This window comes from Anopheles coustani, chromosome 3, assembly GCF_943734705.1.
Source record: "Anopheles coustani chromosome 3, idAnoCousDA_361_x.2, whole genome shotgun sequence".
Classification (NCBI taxonomy): domain Eukaryota; kingdom Metazoa; phylum Arthropoda; class Insecta; order Diptera; family Culicidae; genus Anopheles; species Anopheles coustani.
Genome location: NC_071288.1, coordinates 50,199,494 through 50,212,722, shown reverse-complemented (window position 1 = coordinate 50,212,722; position 13,229 = coordinate 50,199,494). Strand labels below are relative to the sequence as shown.

The 13,229-nt window shown below is 44.8% G+C and overlaps 3 protein-coding genes across 3 annotated transcripts; 1 reads left to right on the top strand and 2 right to left on the bottom strand.

Moving 5' to 3' along the window:
• Positions 1–87: 87 nt before the first annotated feature.
• LOC131260276 (ATPase family AAA domain-containing protein 3A homolog) lies at positions 88–2,871 on the top strand. Its single transcript, XM_058261958.1, has 3 exons — positions 88–420; positions 510–1,809; positions 1,899–2,871. The coding sequence occupies exons 1-3, from the start codon at positions 204–206 to the stop codon at positions 2,170–2,172; spliced, it is 1,791 nt and encodes a 596-aa protein (XP_058117941.1). The 5' UTR covers positions 88–203; the 3' UTR covers positions 2,173–2,871.
• A 381-nt stretch (positions 2,872–3,252) lies between these two features.
• Positions 3,253–5,493, bottom strand: LOC131260280 (neprilysin-2-like). The gene is made up of 4 exons (XM_058261975.1): positions 5,253–5,493; positions 4,973–5,187; positions 3,907–4,876; positions 3,253–3,842 (listed from the first exon to the last, which is right to left on the bottom strand). Exons 1-4 carry the CDS (start codon positions 5,476–5,478, stop codon positions 3,253–3,255), a joined length of 2,001 nt encoding a protein of 666 aa, XP_058117958.1. The 5' UTR covers positions 5,479–5,493.
• A 3,865-nt stretch (positions 5,494–9,358) lies between these two features.
• Positions 9,359–11,819, bottom strand: LOC131260279 (neprilysin-2-like). Its single transcript, XM_058261974.1, has 5 exons — positions 11,753–11,819; positions 11,377–11,622; positions 11,097–11,311; positions 10,045–11,014; positions 9,359–9,948 (listed from the first exon to the last, which is right to left on the bottom strand). Exons 1-5 carry the CDS (start codon positions 11,802–11,804, stop codon positions 9,359–9,361), a joined length of 2,073 nt encoding a protein of 690 aa, XP_058117957.1. The 5' UTR covers positions 11,805–11,819.
• Positions 11,820–13,229: the final 1,410 nt, after the last annotated feature.

Sequence of the window (13,229 nt, the reverse complement as noted above, 5' to 3'; positions counted from 1 at the left end):
TGGCTGTCAAAATATTGCTCAGAGTAAACCTGCAGTTTCTAGTGACCGAGCTCGTGTAGCACATTTTATTTTCCCTGCCTACCCGGTGTGGCAGATGACCGCGACTTGTAAGACATATTGCCGTTAGTAATCTATCCCAGTGTTAGCCTAGATTGTAAGTGTAGATTGTTTTCCGACTGTGGAATAAAAACCAATCCACCGAAATGTCGTGGTTGTTCGGTTACAAAAGTAAAGTTCCCCCGCAAGGTGCCGACGGTGCCCCCGAGCCGCCGGGGCCTCCACCGTCGGCCGCCGGTGCCGGCCAGGCAGCTGGGGACGTAAACCTCACCAAGGCAGAACGGAAAGCCATGGAAGCGTACCGTTTCGATTCGTCGGCCCTCGAAAGGGCGGCCGAAGCTGCCCGCACGCTGGAACGCTCTAGTAAGTTTTCGCCAATGTTGCGTAATCAAACGGTTACGCACGGTTATTTTGATGTTACCGACACCACTTGTTCTTTCCCGCCGCCACAGAGCATGCCCGGGAAGCGCTGGAATTGTCCAAGATGCAGGAAAACACCCGCCAGCAGGAGTACCTGGTGAAGGTGAAAGAGTACGAGGCGCACATCGAAACGTCGAAGGTGGAGCAGAAGCGCGTGGACCATGAGGAGCGCCGGAAAACGCTGGCCGAGGAAACGAAGCAGCAGCAGCAGCGCGCCCAGTACCAGGACCAGCTGGCCAGGAAGCGCTACGAAGAGCAGCTTGCCCAGCAGCAGCGCGTACAGGAGGAAAACCTTCGCAAGCAGGAGGAGAGCGTGGCGAAGCAAGAAGCAATGCGCCGTAAAACCATCGAGCACGAGATGGAGCTGAGGGAAAAGAATAAGATGAAACTATTGGAGGCGGAGCTGCGAGCAAAGGCAAAAGTGGACCGAGAGAATCGCGATCTCACGCTGGAACAGATTCGCCTAAAGGCGGAAGAGAACCGTATTACCGTAATGGAGGGAATCAAAACGGCCGGTTCCGTGCTCGGGCAGGGTGCTACCGCGCTGCTGACCGACTGGAATAAGGTGGTTACCACGGTCGGAGGTCTGTCACTGTTGGCACTCGGAGTCTACACGGCGAAGGGTGCAACGGGTGTAACGGCTCGGTATGTGGAGGCACGGATAGGTAAACCGTCGCTGGTGAACGAAACGTCCCGCTTTTCGATTCTTGAAGCGCTAAAGCATCCGATCGACACAGCGAAGCGTTTAAAGAACAGACCGACCGATGCACTTCAGGGGGTGGTTCTGCAACCGAAGCTCGAAGAGCGCCTTCGAGATATCGCCATTGCGACGAAAAACACAAAAAACAACAAGGGCCTCTATCGGAACATACTGATGCATGGACCACCCGGTACCGGTAAGACGATGTTTGCCAAGCGGCTCGCCTCACACTCCGGCATGGACTATGCCATCATGACCGGTGGTGATGTGGGTCCGATGGGACGCGATGCTGTGACCGCCATCCACAAGGTGTTCGACTGGGCCAGCACTAGCCGTCGGGGGCTACTGCTGTTCATCGACGAAGCCGACGCGTTCCTGCGCAAACGTTCGTCCGAGCAAATCTCCGAAGACATGCGCTCGGCACTAAATGCGTTCCTGTATCGCACCGGCGAACAGAATCCCCGGTTTATGCTGGTGTTGGCTTCGAATACGCCGGAACAGTTCGATTATGCCATCAACGATCGGTTGGATGAGATGGTGGAGTTTACCCTGCCGGGATTGGAGGAACGGGAACGGTTGGTGCGCTTGTATTTCGACAAGTTTGTCCTGGAACCGGCTGCCGAGGGTAAAAAGTAAGTAAAGAGCCATTTTTTTTCACACGTAGATACGGTTTTGTTACAATGACTTTTAACTGTTCATTTCGTTTCTTTCAACCTTGCAGACGCTTCAAGGTGGAACAGTGGGACTACAGTTCCGTCTGCAGCAAAATGGCCAAAATGTGCGAAGGTATGTCTGGGCGTGAAATATCGAAGCTCGGTGTATCCTGGCAAGCGGCCTGCTACGCCTCGGAGGAGGGTGTTTTGACGGAAAAGATGGTGCTCGACCGGTGCGAAGCCGCCGCGAGGCAGCACCGGCAAAAGATGGCTTGGCTGTCGGAGCAGGAAAAGCTGGATCACAAATCCATCACCGGAGGCAAGGGCTTTCTGCCTCAGTAGAGTGGTAACTAACCGACAGGTGGCTGTCTCATTCCCTACGTGCGCACCGGAGGAAGCGGCAGTCTGGTTAGTGCTTCCGTTTTTCGGTTCTTCGCGACCCCGGAGATTTATGTGAGCAATATCCTCCTACCTTAGTTAGATGAAATTATCATACCAGGGATACTACATCGACTGCGCATCCATGCAATCGTTAGTTGTTTGCAAGCAAATCGGACCCGTCCCTGATGATAGTGTACAGCACAGAACAATGAAGGCCATCATCAAAACTCCAGTGTCCCGAGGAACCCCATCATAAGCTTGGCGGAACGGGAAACGTCGTCGTTCGATTATAGGAAATTTATATTAAACTTCCTTGAAACGGAACCTCCCATGCACACGATGGTCGTTGGGAAACGCATTTAAAATCATGATGGACTAGTTTGCTCCCCATTATTGTCCAGTTAGCTTGGGAATAGTGTGCGACTACGATCAGTGTTACTAATGCGACCCACATGTGTTCAGAATCGATAGCTTTTAGATGAACCTGCCCATTACTTCTCCCTGTTTCTCGGCAATGCATGCCCCTAGAGTTACGAAGTGCCGTAAAATTGCGGATGTTAACTGTTACGGAGCCTTTTTTGTTTTCTCTTTGTTCTTATGTTTTCTTTACATATTTTTAGATTGTATAAATACAAAATAATGTTAAAGTGGGACATTAAACATCAATCGAGCGGTCCACTTTTTTACAGAAAGAAAATACAACTCGATACCCAACTGCCAATCGATAACCTTCAATACTCGCAGTTTATTTTTTGTCACTGATCTAATTGATAATGATTCTTTTTTCCAGATCATTTGTTATCGGACACGTTCGATGTTTACAAGAGAATTTAGTAACTCAAACCGCTCGCTTTGCCATCGGTCATAATCAGGTATGTAGAACGATTTAATATTTCGGGTTATCCTTATGGAATCTAGATTCAGAGGCAATCAGCCTCAGCACAGACTTCGATCGAATCGAGCTGTCAATCAAGGCGGCCTAACCGAATGATCATTTGATCGAAAGCCGTGCGGAGGTTGATTACTTTTGATCTTATCGTTCTACCAAACTTCACACTTTTCTACCGGGTTCATCTTGGAGCCGCTCACGCAATTGAAATCCTTCGCAAACTCCTTCATGTTCCTCATCGGGCCAAGCACTCGGAACTGGCCAGGCGAATGGGAGCTCGTAGTGATGTGGTTCTTCATCGTCTCCGGGCGGTACAGATTGCACCAGGTCTGTGCTGCCGATAGCCAGAATAGCTGCTCCGGGCTGAGTTTTAAAAACGGTAAGGGCTTTTCCGGTTCATTCTTGGCGGCCCACTGACGGTACGCATAGTACGCTTCCTTGATGCCACCGTTGTCGGCAATGTTCTCGCCCTGCGTGTTGATACCGTTCAGGTTCAGCTTCACGTTCGGCTCGGTGTAGTTACCATACTGCTCGATGATGCATCGGGCCTTCTCCAGGTACGCCTTCATAGTATCCGCCTGCCACCAGTCGACAAGGTTACCGTCCTTGTCAAATTGTCTACCCTGGTCGTCGAAGCCGTGCGTGATTTCGTGTCCTATAATATATCCGATCGCACCGTAGTTCAAGTACTTCGGGCGATCGTGGGAGAAGAACTGACCCTGGAGAATACCGGCCGGGAACTCTACAGAGCGAAACCAGTGTGTAAATTATTAAGAAGTCGAGCACTCCCTGTTTTCTTTACTTACGGATGCTGTTTTCGATCGAGTTGTAGTAAGCGTTTACAACAGCTGACTTTGAATGGTCGACCCAGTCGGTCTTGTTGACCGGCAAGCGCAGCCTCTTGTTTTCCGTCGTTGTGTCGAATTTGAAAGTAAGAAGGATGGCGTTAAGGTAGGTGCTGCTAGGCTGGAACTCGAGATTTTTGTAGTATTCAGCGATCTTGCCATCGTCCATGAGCTCATCCGGGTAGCCAATGTGGTTGACCATGGTGGAGACTTTCTCCAGCGCCGATTCGCGCGTCACATCATCCATCCAGTCGACCTTCTTGAGAATGTTCACAAACTCACTCTTGATGTCATTCACCATGTCCAGGGCGGCGCGCTTCGATTCCTCCCGGAAGTACTTGCGAATGTACAATGCGCTAACCGCGATCGGCAGTCTGCCGGAGGTAACATCTATACACTCCTTCCATCGCGGTTGTTCTTCTTGCTTTCCATTTACTACCTTGGTAAATTCCAGGTCGCGTTTGCGCAGATTTTCGGTGAGGAAGTAGGACGATAACCAGCTGATGCGCCACATCACGTAGTTGGCCATCACCCGCTTGGGGGTATTCCGGAGCAGCGGACCAAGCTGTTCCATGAACGTCGGCACACACAAATTAATCACTTCGTTTTCGTCAATTACGATCCCGGAGCTTATAAGAAGTGCATTGAAGTAATCCACCCACTCGGTGTGCGGATAACGTTGTTGGAACTCCTTGACCGTCATGGGGTTGTATAAGGCGGTGGCATTACGCCGCTCCTCTCTTGGTAGGGAAATGTTGGCCAGCGTCATTTCGAAGTTCAGTGATTCGAGTAGCTCTAGCTTGGCTCGCGCCTTATCTGCACCGAGCAGAACGGCTAAATCGACCATGTAGTCGTAGTAGGCGGATACGATAGGGTCATTTATACCCTTTACTAGATACTCTCGGGGAAGGCCCAGCACAGATTGATCGATCTGTGAAAGGTAGAATGCACAACTACATTATCGATTTGATCGCATGAAGTTCGCTGTTTGAATTCCCTTTGCTGACTGTTGCCCTTGCTCACTTACATCAATCATACGACGAGTCGTGTCCTTCAAATCACCAGCGATGGAAAAATCGATTATGTAATCTGTGCTGAATCCATTATCGTTGAAATCTTTAGCCGATTTCTCCCATGACCAGGACGGTTCCGAGTCCCAGCTATCTTCCTTGAGAACTGGCCATCCACCAAGAGTGTCCAGAATGGAAAGCAGGGGTTCAATGCCCTTTTCCTCGATACGCGCTGAGAGAACAGATCGGTAGAATCAAGTTTTAAGTGTCCTAAACCATCACAGGTCATCAACATACTTTTGTTCATGCACAGCTTGTACAAGTTCTTGGCAAGCTTGAACGGTGCAGCATCCGACTCGGAGATCTCTTCGCTAATCAACGATCTTAGCTGTTGTTGCAAGCGATCGTTAGTGGCGGTGAACGTGTCAACTGACACTTTTTCATCCGGAATGATCGTTTCATTGATGTACCGTCCGCATGCGTACCTATAAAAATCGTCGCAGGGTTCCACATTCAGGTCCATTAACTGCACTGCTTTGGAAGCTATGTGTGGTCACGATATAAATTGGAAAGCATTATTGCCACAAAGAATTAATTTGTATTTTCTTTTTCTTTAAATTACCAACGTGGGTTTAAAAGGAAATCAGTTGAATACTAACCTGAATAGATACACCCAGGGGTGTCACAGACGTCATTGGCATCCTTAACTGCAACTCGAATGTTGGTATTGGTAAGATGAAATGAAGAGAAAAAGATGGTTGTTTAGTAGGAACCCAGACTCAATTCGATCAAATTTTATTATTTGCACAATGGTTTAAGCCGCACAACCCAAATCCGTTAGTAACCTTTGCCGGACGGTTTTGGCTCCAGCCATACCGAATTTATCATATAGGAGAAAATAGCCGTTACATTCTTTTCCTTCTTCGGGTAAACGGCCTTGTTGGTCATGCCTGCCCTTTATGGGCTTACGAGACTTTTACGCTATGTGTACGTGGATAGTCTGTCCCCTCGTAAAGGGGAGGGTCCGGTCTCGGTTGGGATTCGAACCCACGCCGTCGAGGTGGAAATCGGCGCTCATGGGCCGCCCCCGCCATTACATCAGAACTCTTCAATTTAAACTTAATTTAAACTCATAATTGAGTATACCGCTTGAGAGGTATTTGGTATGAATTGAACCATATACATATAATCGTTATACTAACTAAACTGGTGTACACTTACCCGGATTTCCCAGTGTGAAGGCAACCGTGAGCAGTGATACCATTAGCGCCACTACGGCTAATACGCTCACGGCACTGATAAACATCAGAATCTGTTCTACCGCGCTTCGGCGATCCCACCAGCCGAGATCCCTAGGGGGGAAGTCGAGGAGTCAGCGATGATTATGTTTGGTTCCCGCTCAGTAAAAGGCAGTAAACGATTTATGTAACGATATCCTATTTAATTTTAATTGCTTCATGCCTTTTCAAAAGCCTTGCCTTCAATTAAATTTCCACGCTAAATGAAAGTGTAAACCATAACCACTTTCTTTGAAATTTAAATGATAAAATTTAATAGTAACTAGTAACTTTGAAAGGTTTAAAAGTTGAATTTTCTTAAATGATTTCGATGTTGGCGAACAAATGGATAATTTGAAGATAAAAGGAATTCTATTCTTCTCTGGACTTAACATTCAAGGGTTTCCTTTAAATCCATTTATTTATTCCTGCGCCAACCTATCCTGTTTTTGTTCATTTTAGACGTTGCACATCCGCTGGTACCTAGAAATTGTTGAAAAATGAGTTTGGAAAATAGAATCCCCCTGAAAGGCTGCTAAATTATCAGTGCAACCTTAAATGTTTTGTATCACGTTATTCTGTAGGGGAGGTAAGATTGTATCATAACGATAGATGTATATAAATAACGAATAACGACGGAATAAACACCAAACAATAGGGTACATGGGTTTCTGGAATTTAAGTTTCATACTAATTTTGTCGAACATTGCCACTGACGATCGTTGGTCAATTGAACCGAGATCGTATGCAAATAGCTCGCTCATGTTTAGTTTCATTACAGAAAGGTCAGCTATTCGACATAAACAGGTTTTTGATGATATACAACTTCTTAAGTGGCAAACCGGTGGTAACCTTATTCTTGTATATACGCTACGTTAGACCAAGATTCCTATTCCTTATCAAACGTTTTTATCGAAAAAAAAAGAATTGCAAACAGGAACATAGCCGGTTAGTTTTATTTCTGTTGTTTGATGCATACATGCATAGATTATTTTTTCCATCCACCTAGCAATGTCCGTGCGCGAAAAAGATTTTGTTAAAAAACCCAACTTATTCAAAACACCGTAGGCAAAGAATACCCAACGAGGAAGATGGGATTTTTAATTCCGGACCCATAAAAACCGGTTCACTATAGCATGAGTTTCACCAAAGTTGGACAAATTTGTCAAGGACCGAGGGGCCTCTTCACGAGTTAGACGTGGTGTAAGCTATTTGTATCGTTAATCGCCGCAGTGCGTTATACGGCATTTCAATAGTTGAAGTTTGTCATATGAAAATCAGGAACATTCGGAATCAGCCAACAGTCAACAGTTATAATGTGTTTCATAAACTATCTTTCATAAACTTTTCTAAGTTCGTCTAATGATTTAAGATTAACTGTGGAGCTTTACTCTCAGGATTAAGATACTACTTTCATGTGGCTGGGATTTTCAGATCATGTCCTGCAAACAAGGATATATACTCATGTTTGGCATGAGTGAACGAAGCACTCAAAGTACATCACAAGCTACAACAAATTTCACTTTTCTTAAATTTGGCCGAAATCACAATGAAAATGAGTTCTCTAATCTCATCAAACCACAACACTTAAATTGTACAGAGTGATCGAAAACGTTGGAGAATTTCATTTGGTTTCTTTAAAACACCTTTCACACTCGACAGGTAATGTGATCATAATCTATCTACTGAGCTGGAGCACTACATACTTAATCTGTGAAACGGTATTGGTCATTTGGATGTTGAAGTTGTGCTATTCCTCGCAGGTTAAGATAAGTGAGGGCATCTGCCGAATACGATCGTGAGAGCACCCACCACTTCAGTGAGTCTTCCGATACTGACCATCGGATACTATTTCGCACGTACATCAACACCACTTCTCGATGGTAGCTTTCGATGGATGTAGTCAAAAATGGTGTTTCGAAACTGGTTTAGACGTGACGTAAGCACCCACTCATATCAAACATCTTGGGTTTGAGCCGGGATACATCGAATTAACATTTTATACTCAGAAGATTAAAAATCAACCATTTTCCGCTCGCTATTGTAGAATGTTTTAATGGAATTGGCTATTATGTATTAATGGAAGTGGCAAATTGATGATATAACTTTCATCTCATCTAAATATAAAAAAGGTATCACTTGCCTTCTGGCAAGTCTCTGGCCCAATGCGGTCCTTTTCGTGATGAAAAAATTAGTACAATATTTTCGAATGCATCATTTTGTTTTTTATTTTAAGCGGTTGTAGCCGCTGAGCGGCCTTGGTCTAACGAAGCTCCATCCGAAACCGGTCACTGTCGCTCGCCAAATTGGTCCATTTCCGCATCCCGGCCAGAGATGTCAAAAACGCGAGAACGTTGGATGCGACCCGTGACCGCTTCGAACCATGGGGAGTTTTAATCCTTGAGTATTGGCTTTCGTTTGAATGGTAAAAATTTGTTGTGAACGTGGTTCCATGTATTGTGTATTTCATACGAGCAAGAGGACTGAATCACTATCAGTTTAAAAAAAAATCTTTAAGAAAGTTATACTCATCATTGTTCCACAACACGTGTTTTGATTCATTTGTAAAAACAATGCTCAGAATGAAAACCTATTTCCCAAAAGTTTTTTATAGAATGCACTTTCACCAGCTTATGTCATTCTTCTTAAGATTTTTTTTAGAAAACAGTTTTATTCGTTGGAAACGGTGAGCAATGGTGGTGATTTCCAAATTCTGACGAAAAGCTAATTTAAACATATTTTCCAATTCAACACTATTGTGCTTTTTGGTAGAAAGTTAAGATAATTAAAAGTGCATAATTACTACAGCCAATTGACTGCTGAGCATCTGCATTTTCATTTGGAAGCCTCGGGAAGTTCGTCAGCTTCGTTTTCCATGAACACTATGTATTTGCTTGCTTCGGAAGATATTCGCTTATTAATATTTCAATTGGTTTATTCAGACATAGTGAAGAAAAAAGTTGCACAAATGTGTAAATATATCCTCGTCATGCAAAAAAAAAAAAAATTAAAACAAAGCCACCTGAAAGTATTTCTTTACCAACCCTGTAACATGTGTAGAAATTTTAAGTCCTGAAGCCCCTAATGTATCCATTTAAAAAAGGATCTAGCGAGGAAACAATAGTTTTACCACACCTCACACTTGTGCACCGGGTTCATCTTGGAGCCAACCGGACAATTGAAATCCTTGGCGAACTCCTCCATGTTACTCATTGGACCGAGCACTCGGAACTGGCCAGGCGAATGCGCGCCAGTGGTTATCTGCATTTTTACTGATTCCGGGCGGTACACGGAACACCAGGTTTGCGCTGCCGATAGCCAGAAAAGCTGCTCCGGGCTAAGGTCTAACCCGGGTAGGCGCGCTTCCGGTCCATTCTTGTCGGCCCACTGACGGTACGCATAGTACGCTTCCTTGATGCCACCGTTGTCGGCAATGTTCTCGCCCTGCGTGTTGATACCGTTCAGGTTCAGCTTCACGTTCGGCTCGGTGAAGTTACCGTACTGCTCGATGATGCATCGGGCCTTCTCCAGGTACGCCTTCTTAGTATCCGCCTGCCACCAGTCGACAAGGTTACCGTCTTTGTCAAATTGTCTACCCTGGTCGTCGAAGCCATGCGTGATCTCGTGTCCGATCACGTATCCGATCGCACCGTAGTTCAAGTACTTCGGACGATCATACGAGAAGAACTGACCCTGGAGAATACCGGCCGGGAACTCTACAATGCAAAACCATGAAAAATAATTCTTTTAATATTAGTTGCTCACTCCAATGGTTCCCCTTAGCGTAAGGATCTCGTGCCTCCATTACTTACGGATGCTGTTTTCAACTGAGTTATAGAAAGCATTGACAATGGCTGGTTTGGAGTGGTCAATCCAGTCGGTCTTGTTGATCGGCAAGCGCAATCTCTTGTTTTCCATCGTTGTATCAAACTTGGCAATGTTGAGAATTGAGTTAAGATAGGTGCTGCCGGGCTTGAGTTCAAGGTCTTTGTAGTAATCGGCTATCTTGCCATCGTCCATGAGCTCATCCGGGTAGCCAATGTGGTTGACCATGGTAGAAACCTTCTCCAGCGCCGATACGCGCGTTACCTCATCCATCCAATTGATCTTCTTGAGAATGTTCACAAACTCACTCTTGATGTCGTTCACCATGTCCAGGGCAGCGCGCTTCGAGTCTTCCCGGAAATGCTTGCGGATGTACAACGCACCGACTGCGATCGGTAGTCTCCCGGAGATGATATCTACACACTCTTTCCACCGTGGTTCCTGCTCTTGCTTTCCACTGATTGCCGTGCTGTACTGCAACTGTCGTTTGCGTAGCTTTTCCGTGAGAAAGAAGGACGAGAACCCGCTAATGCGCCACATCACGTAGTTGGCCATCACCCGCTTGGGGGTATTCTGGAGCAGCGGACCAAGCTTCTCCATGAACTTTGGCACGGCCAAATTAATCACTTCGTTCTCGTCAATCACGGTTCCAGTGCCCTTTAGAAGTGCATTGATGTATTCTATCCACTCGGTGTGGGGATAACGCTGCTGGAACTCCTTGACCGTTATGGGGTTGTATAGAGCAGTGATATTACGTCGCTCCTCTCTCGGTAGGGAAATGTTGGCCAGCGCCATTTCGAAGTTCAGTGATTCGAGTAGCTCTTGCTTAGCACGTGCCTGATCTGCGCCAAGTATAACAGCCATATCGACCATGTAGTCGTAGTAGGCGGATACGATAGGATTCTCCAAACCTTTCACCAGGTATTCTCGGGCAAGGCCCAACGAAGTTTGATCAACCTGTGGAATGAAAAAGGTACATTCGTCATATACCTGACTTGTTTGGTTTCTTGTTTCTCTCTACCTGACTGTTTCCACTTACATCAATCATTCGGCGCGTCGCGTTCTTCAGATCCTCTGTGATAGAGAAATCGAAGAAGTAATCCGTACTATATCCGTTATTGTTGAAATCTTTAACCGATTTCTCCCATGACCAGGACCGTTCGGAGTCCCAGCTATCTCCCTTGAGAACTGGCCATCCACCAAGTGTGTCCAGAATGGAAAGCAAGGGTCCATTGCCATTCTCCTCGATACTCGCTGAGAGAACAGAATGATATGATCAAGTTTTTCGTGCCATAAACCGTCACAAACCATCAACATACTTTTGTTCATGCACAGCTTGTACAAGTTCTTGGCAAGCTTGAACGGTGTAGCATCCGACTCGAAGATCTCATCGCTAACCAGCGCTCGTAGCTGCTGTTGCAAGCGATCGTTAGTGACAGAAAACGTGGTTACAGATACCTTTTCATCCGGGACGATCGTTTCCTTGACGTATCGTCCGCAGGCGTAGGTGTACATGTCCTCGCAGGGTTCCACAGTCTGATCCATCTGCTCCAGGGCTTTCGAAGCTGTGAAAATAAGAACGATATTCATTAACATGGGTTTCTTTCACCTTCTTTCCTTTTAATCATATTCATTTTGCTGTTATTTTAACTACAACAGATTGTTGTTCAGTTGTTATCCTACTTGCATACTAACCAGAATGAATGCACCCAGGGGTGAGGCATACATTATCGACGTTCTTATCCATGACTCCAGTGTAGGCTTTAGGATGCTTCAATGGACTTTCACTCCGTTTTACCCTGGTAAGAGGAGGGTCTGACGACAAAATGCTTGCACCTAGGTTTAACATAAAATGAAACAAACTCAAATATGATTTTGTATGGAAGTCGTACCATTTTTGTCGGATCAAATTTTTTCACTTTATTTAATATTTTCGTATCAACAGAGATACTTTAAAGTTTTAAACCCAACAATTGGTTGGTGTGGATGGTTTTTACTGAATTGTCTGCTTGCATGTTGAAAGGAGATTAGGCAAGTGTCTGATGCATATTACATTGTACCAAATATAGGACTTCGACTGGGAGGGAATGAACCATAGTTATTACTTCTGTATGTTTTGCCTTTACAAGATAATTTGGCTTCTAACCCTAACAATTGGTGCTTATGATGTCCTTTGAACGTAAACGAGGAAAAAAGTAACGAGCTGCTTTTACTACTCGCAGATTGGGTAGAAGTTCATGTTTGACGAAATTGGTTACATGCTATCAGCATAAAATTTAAGAGCTCATTTTCGAATCCGTTACACTAGACTTAACTGATGTTTACTTACATTGTATTGTCTGCGGCCAAACGACCATGAGCAGCACTAACGCCACTGTCGCTAGTGCGGCCCGCGGATGCCACCAGCCGATGTTTCTGGAGAGAAAAGTGGGAGGAGGCAATAATAAAGGTTCTTCGCTTACCTATCAGTAGAAATATAAAGTCTTTTTGGATAATAACGGGCCGCATTTTACGAAACCAGCCTTTTGGTAATTGCGTTTGAACACGTTGACTGTCACGCTGTTTTAGTACCGTTTGTTTGAACAATCATATTTGGTTATAAAATTGATTCAACCAACAGGTTACGAAAACGAAGCAAAAAGTAGGCTGCCGAAGGGAGGATTTTACTAATTATTATAGCCTACTACTATCTAAGTCCAATACTATATTAGTGTAAAGGGCTGATGAGCATTGCTGCTGCCATCCGCTTTTTTGGTATCACGGCAGTCAATGTGTTAATTAAAAATAAGTACTGTTTTTGCAGCACAAAGATAAATTTATGTAATCCACTCAAAAATCGCATCATTGCATTGTTTCTTATTTGAAAATGATAATACATTTTCTAAAAGCCATTTTCATGAATCCTCTTTTTTTAATGTATAACGTGAGTTTTTTCACGAGCATGCCGGATTTGATAGAAAATATAAAATAAAAAAAAACTTACTATCGTACTTCCTAAGTCTTCGCTGTTTTGAAAAAGATCTACTTTTCTAAGTGAGCGGGATTTTTTACCAAAATGGAGTCCTCAAAGCAAACAGTCAAAAGAAAACTGCTAATAATCTTACTTTTATTCTTAAGTTTAAAAATAGTTTTTTTTTTCATTTTTAAAGAACTGCCATCCACTGTGTCAGAT

Excerpts from the sequence above, each read along its gene's own strand:
- LOC131260276 (XM_058261958.1), top strand. The coding sequence starts at position 204 with ATGTCGTGGTTGTTCGGTTACAAAAGTAAAGTTCCCCCGCAAGGTGCC. Across the intron at positions 421-509 it reads CCGCACGCTGGAACGCTCTA|AGCATGCCCGGGAAGCGCTG; the intron begins GTAAGTTTTCGC and ends CCGCCGCCACAG. Across the intron at positions 1,810-1,898 it reads CCGGCTGCCGAGGGTAAAAA|ACGCTTCAAGGTGGAACAGT; the intron begins GTAAGTAAAGAG and ends TCAACCTTGCAG.
- LOC131260280 (XM_058261975.1), bottom strand. The coding sequence starts at position 5,478 with ATGGACCTGAATGTGGAACCCTGCGACGATTTTTATAGGTACGCATGC. Across the intron at positions 4,877-4,972 it reads CGACTCGTCGTATGATTGAT|ATCGATCAATCTGTGCTGGG; the intron begins GTAAGTGAGCAA and ends TACCTTTCACAG. Across the intron at positions 3,843-3,906 it reads CTCGATCGAAAACAGCATCC|AGTTCCCGGCCGGTATTCTC; the intron begins GTAAGTAAAGAA and ends TTCGCTCTGTAG.
- LOC131260279 (XM_058261974.1), bottom strand. The coding sequence starts at position 11,804 with ATGGATAAGAACGTCGATAATGTATGCCTCACCCCTGGGTGCATTCAT. Across the intron at positions 11,623-11,752 it reads CCCTGGGTGCATTCATTCTG|CTTCGAAAGCCCTGGAGCAG; the intron begins GTTAGTATGCAA and ends TTATTTTCACAG. Across the intron at positions 11,312-11,376 it reads CAAGCTGTGCATGAACAAAA|CGAGTATCGAGGAGAATGGC; the intron begins GTATGTTGATGG and ends CTGTTCTCTCAG.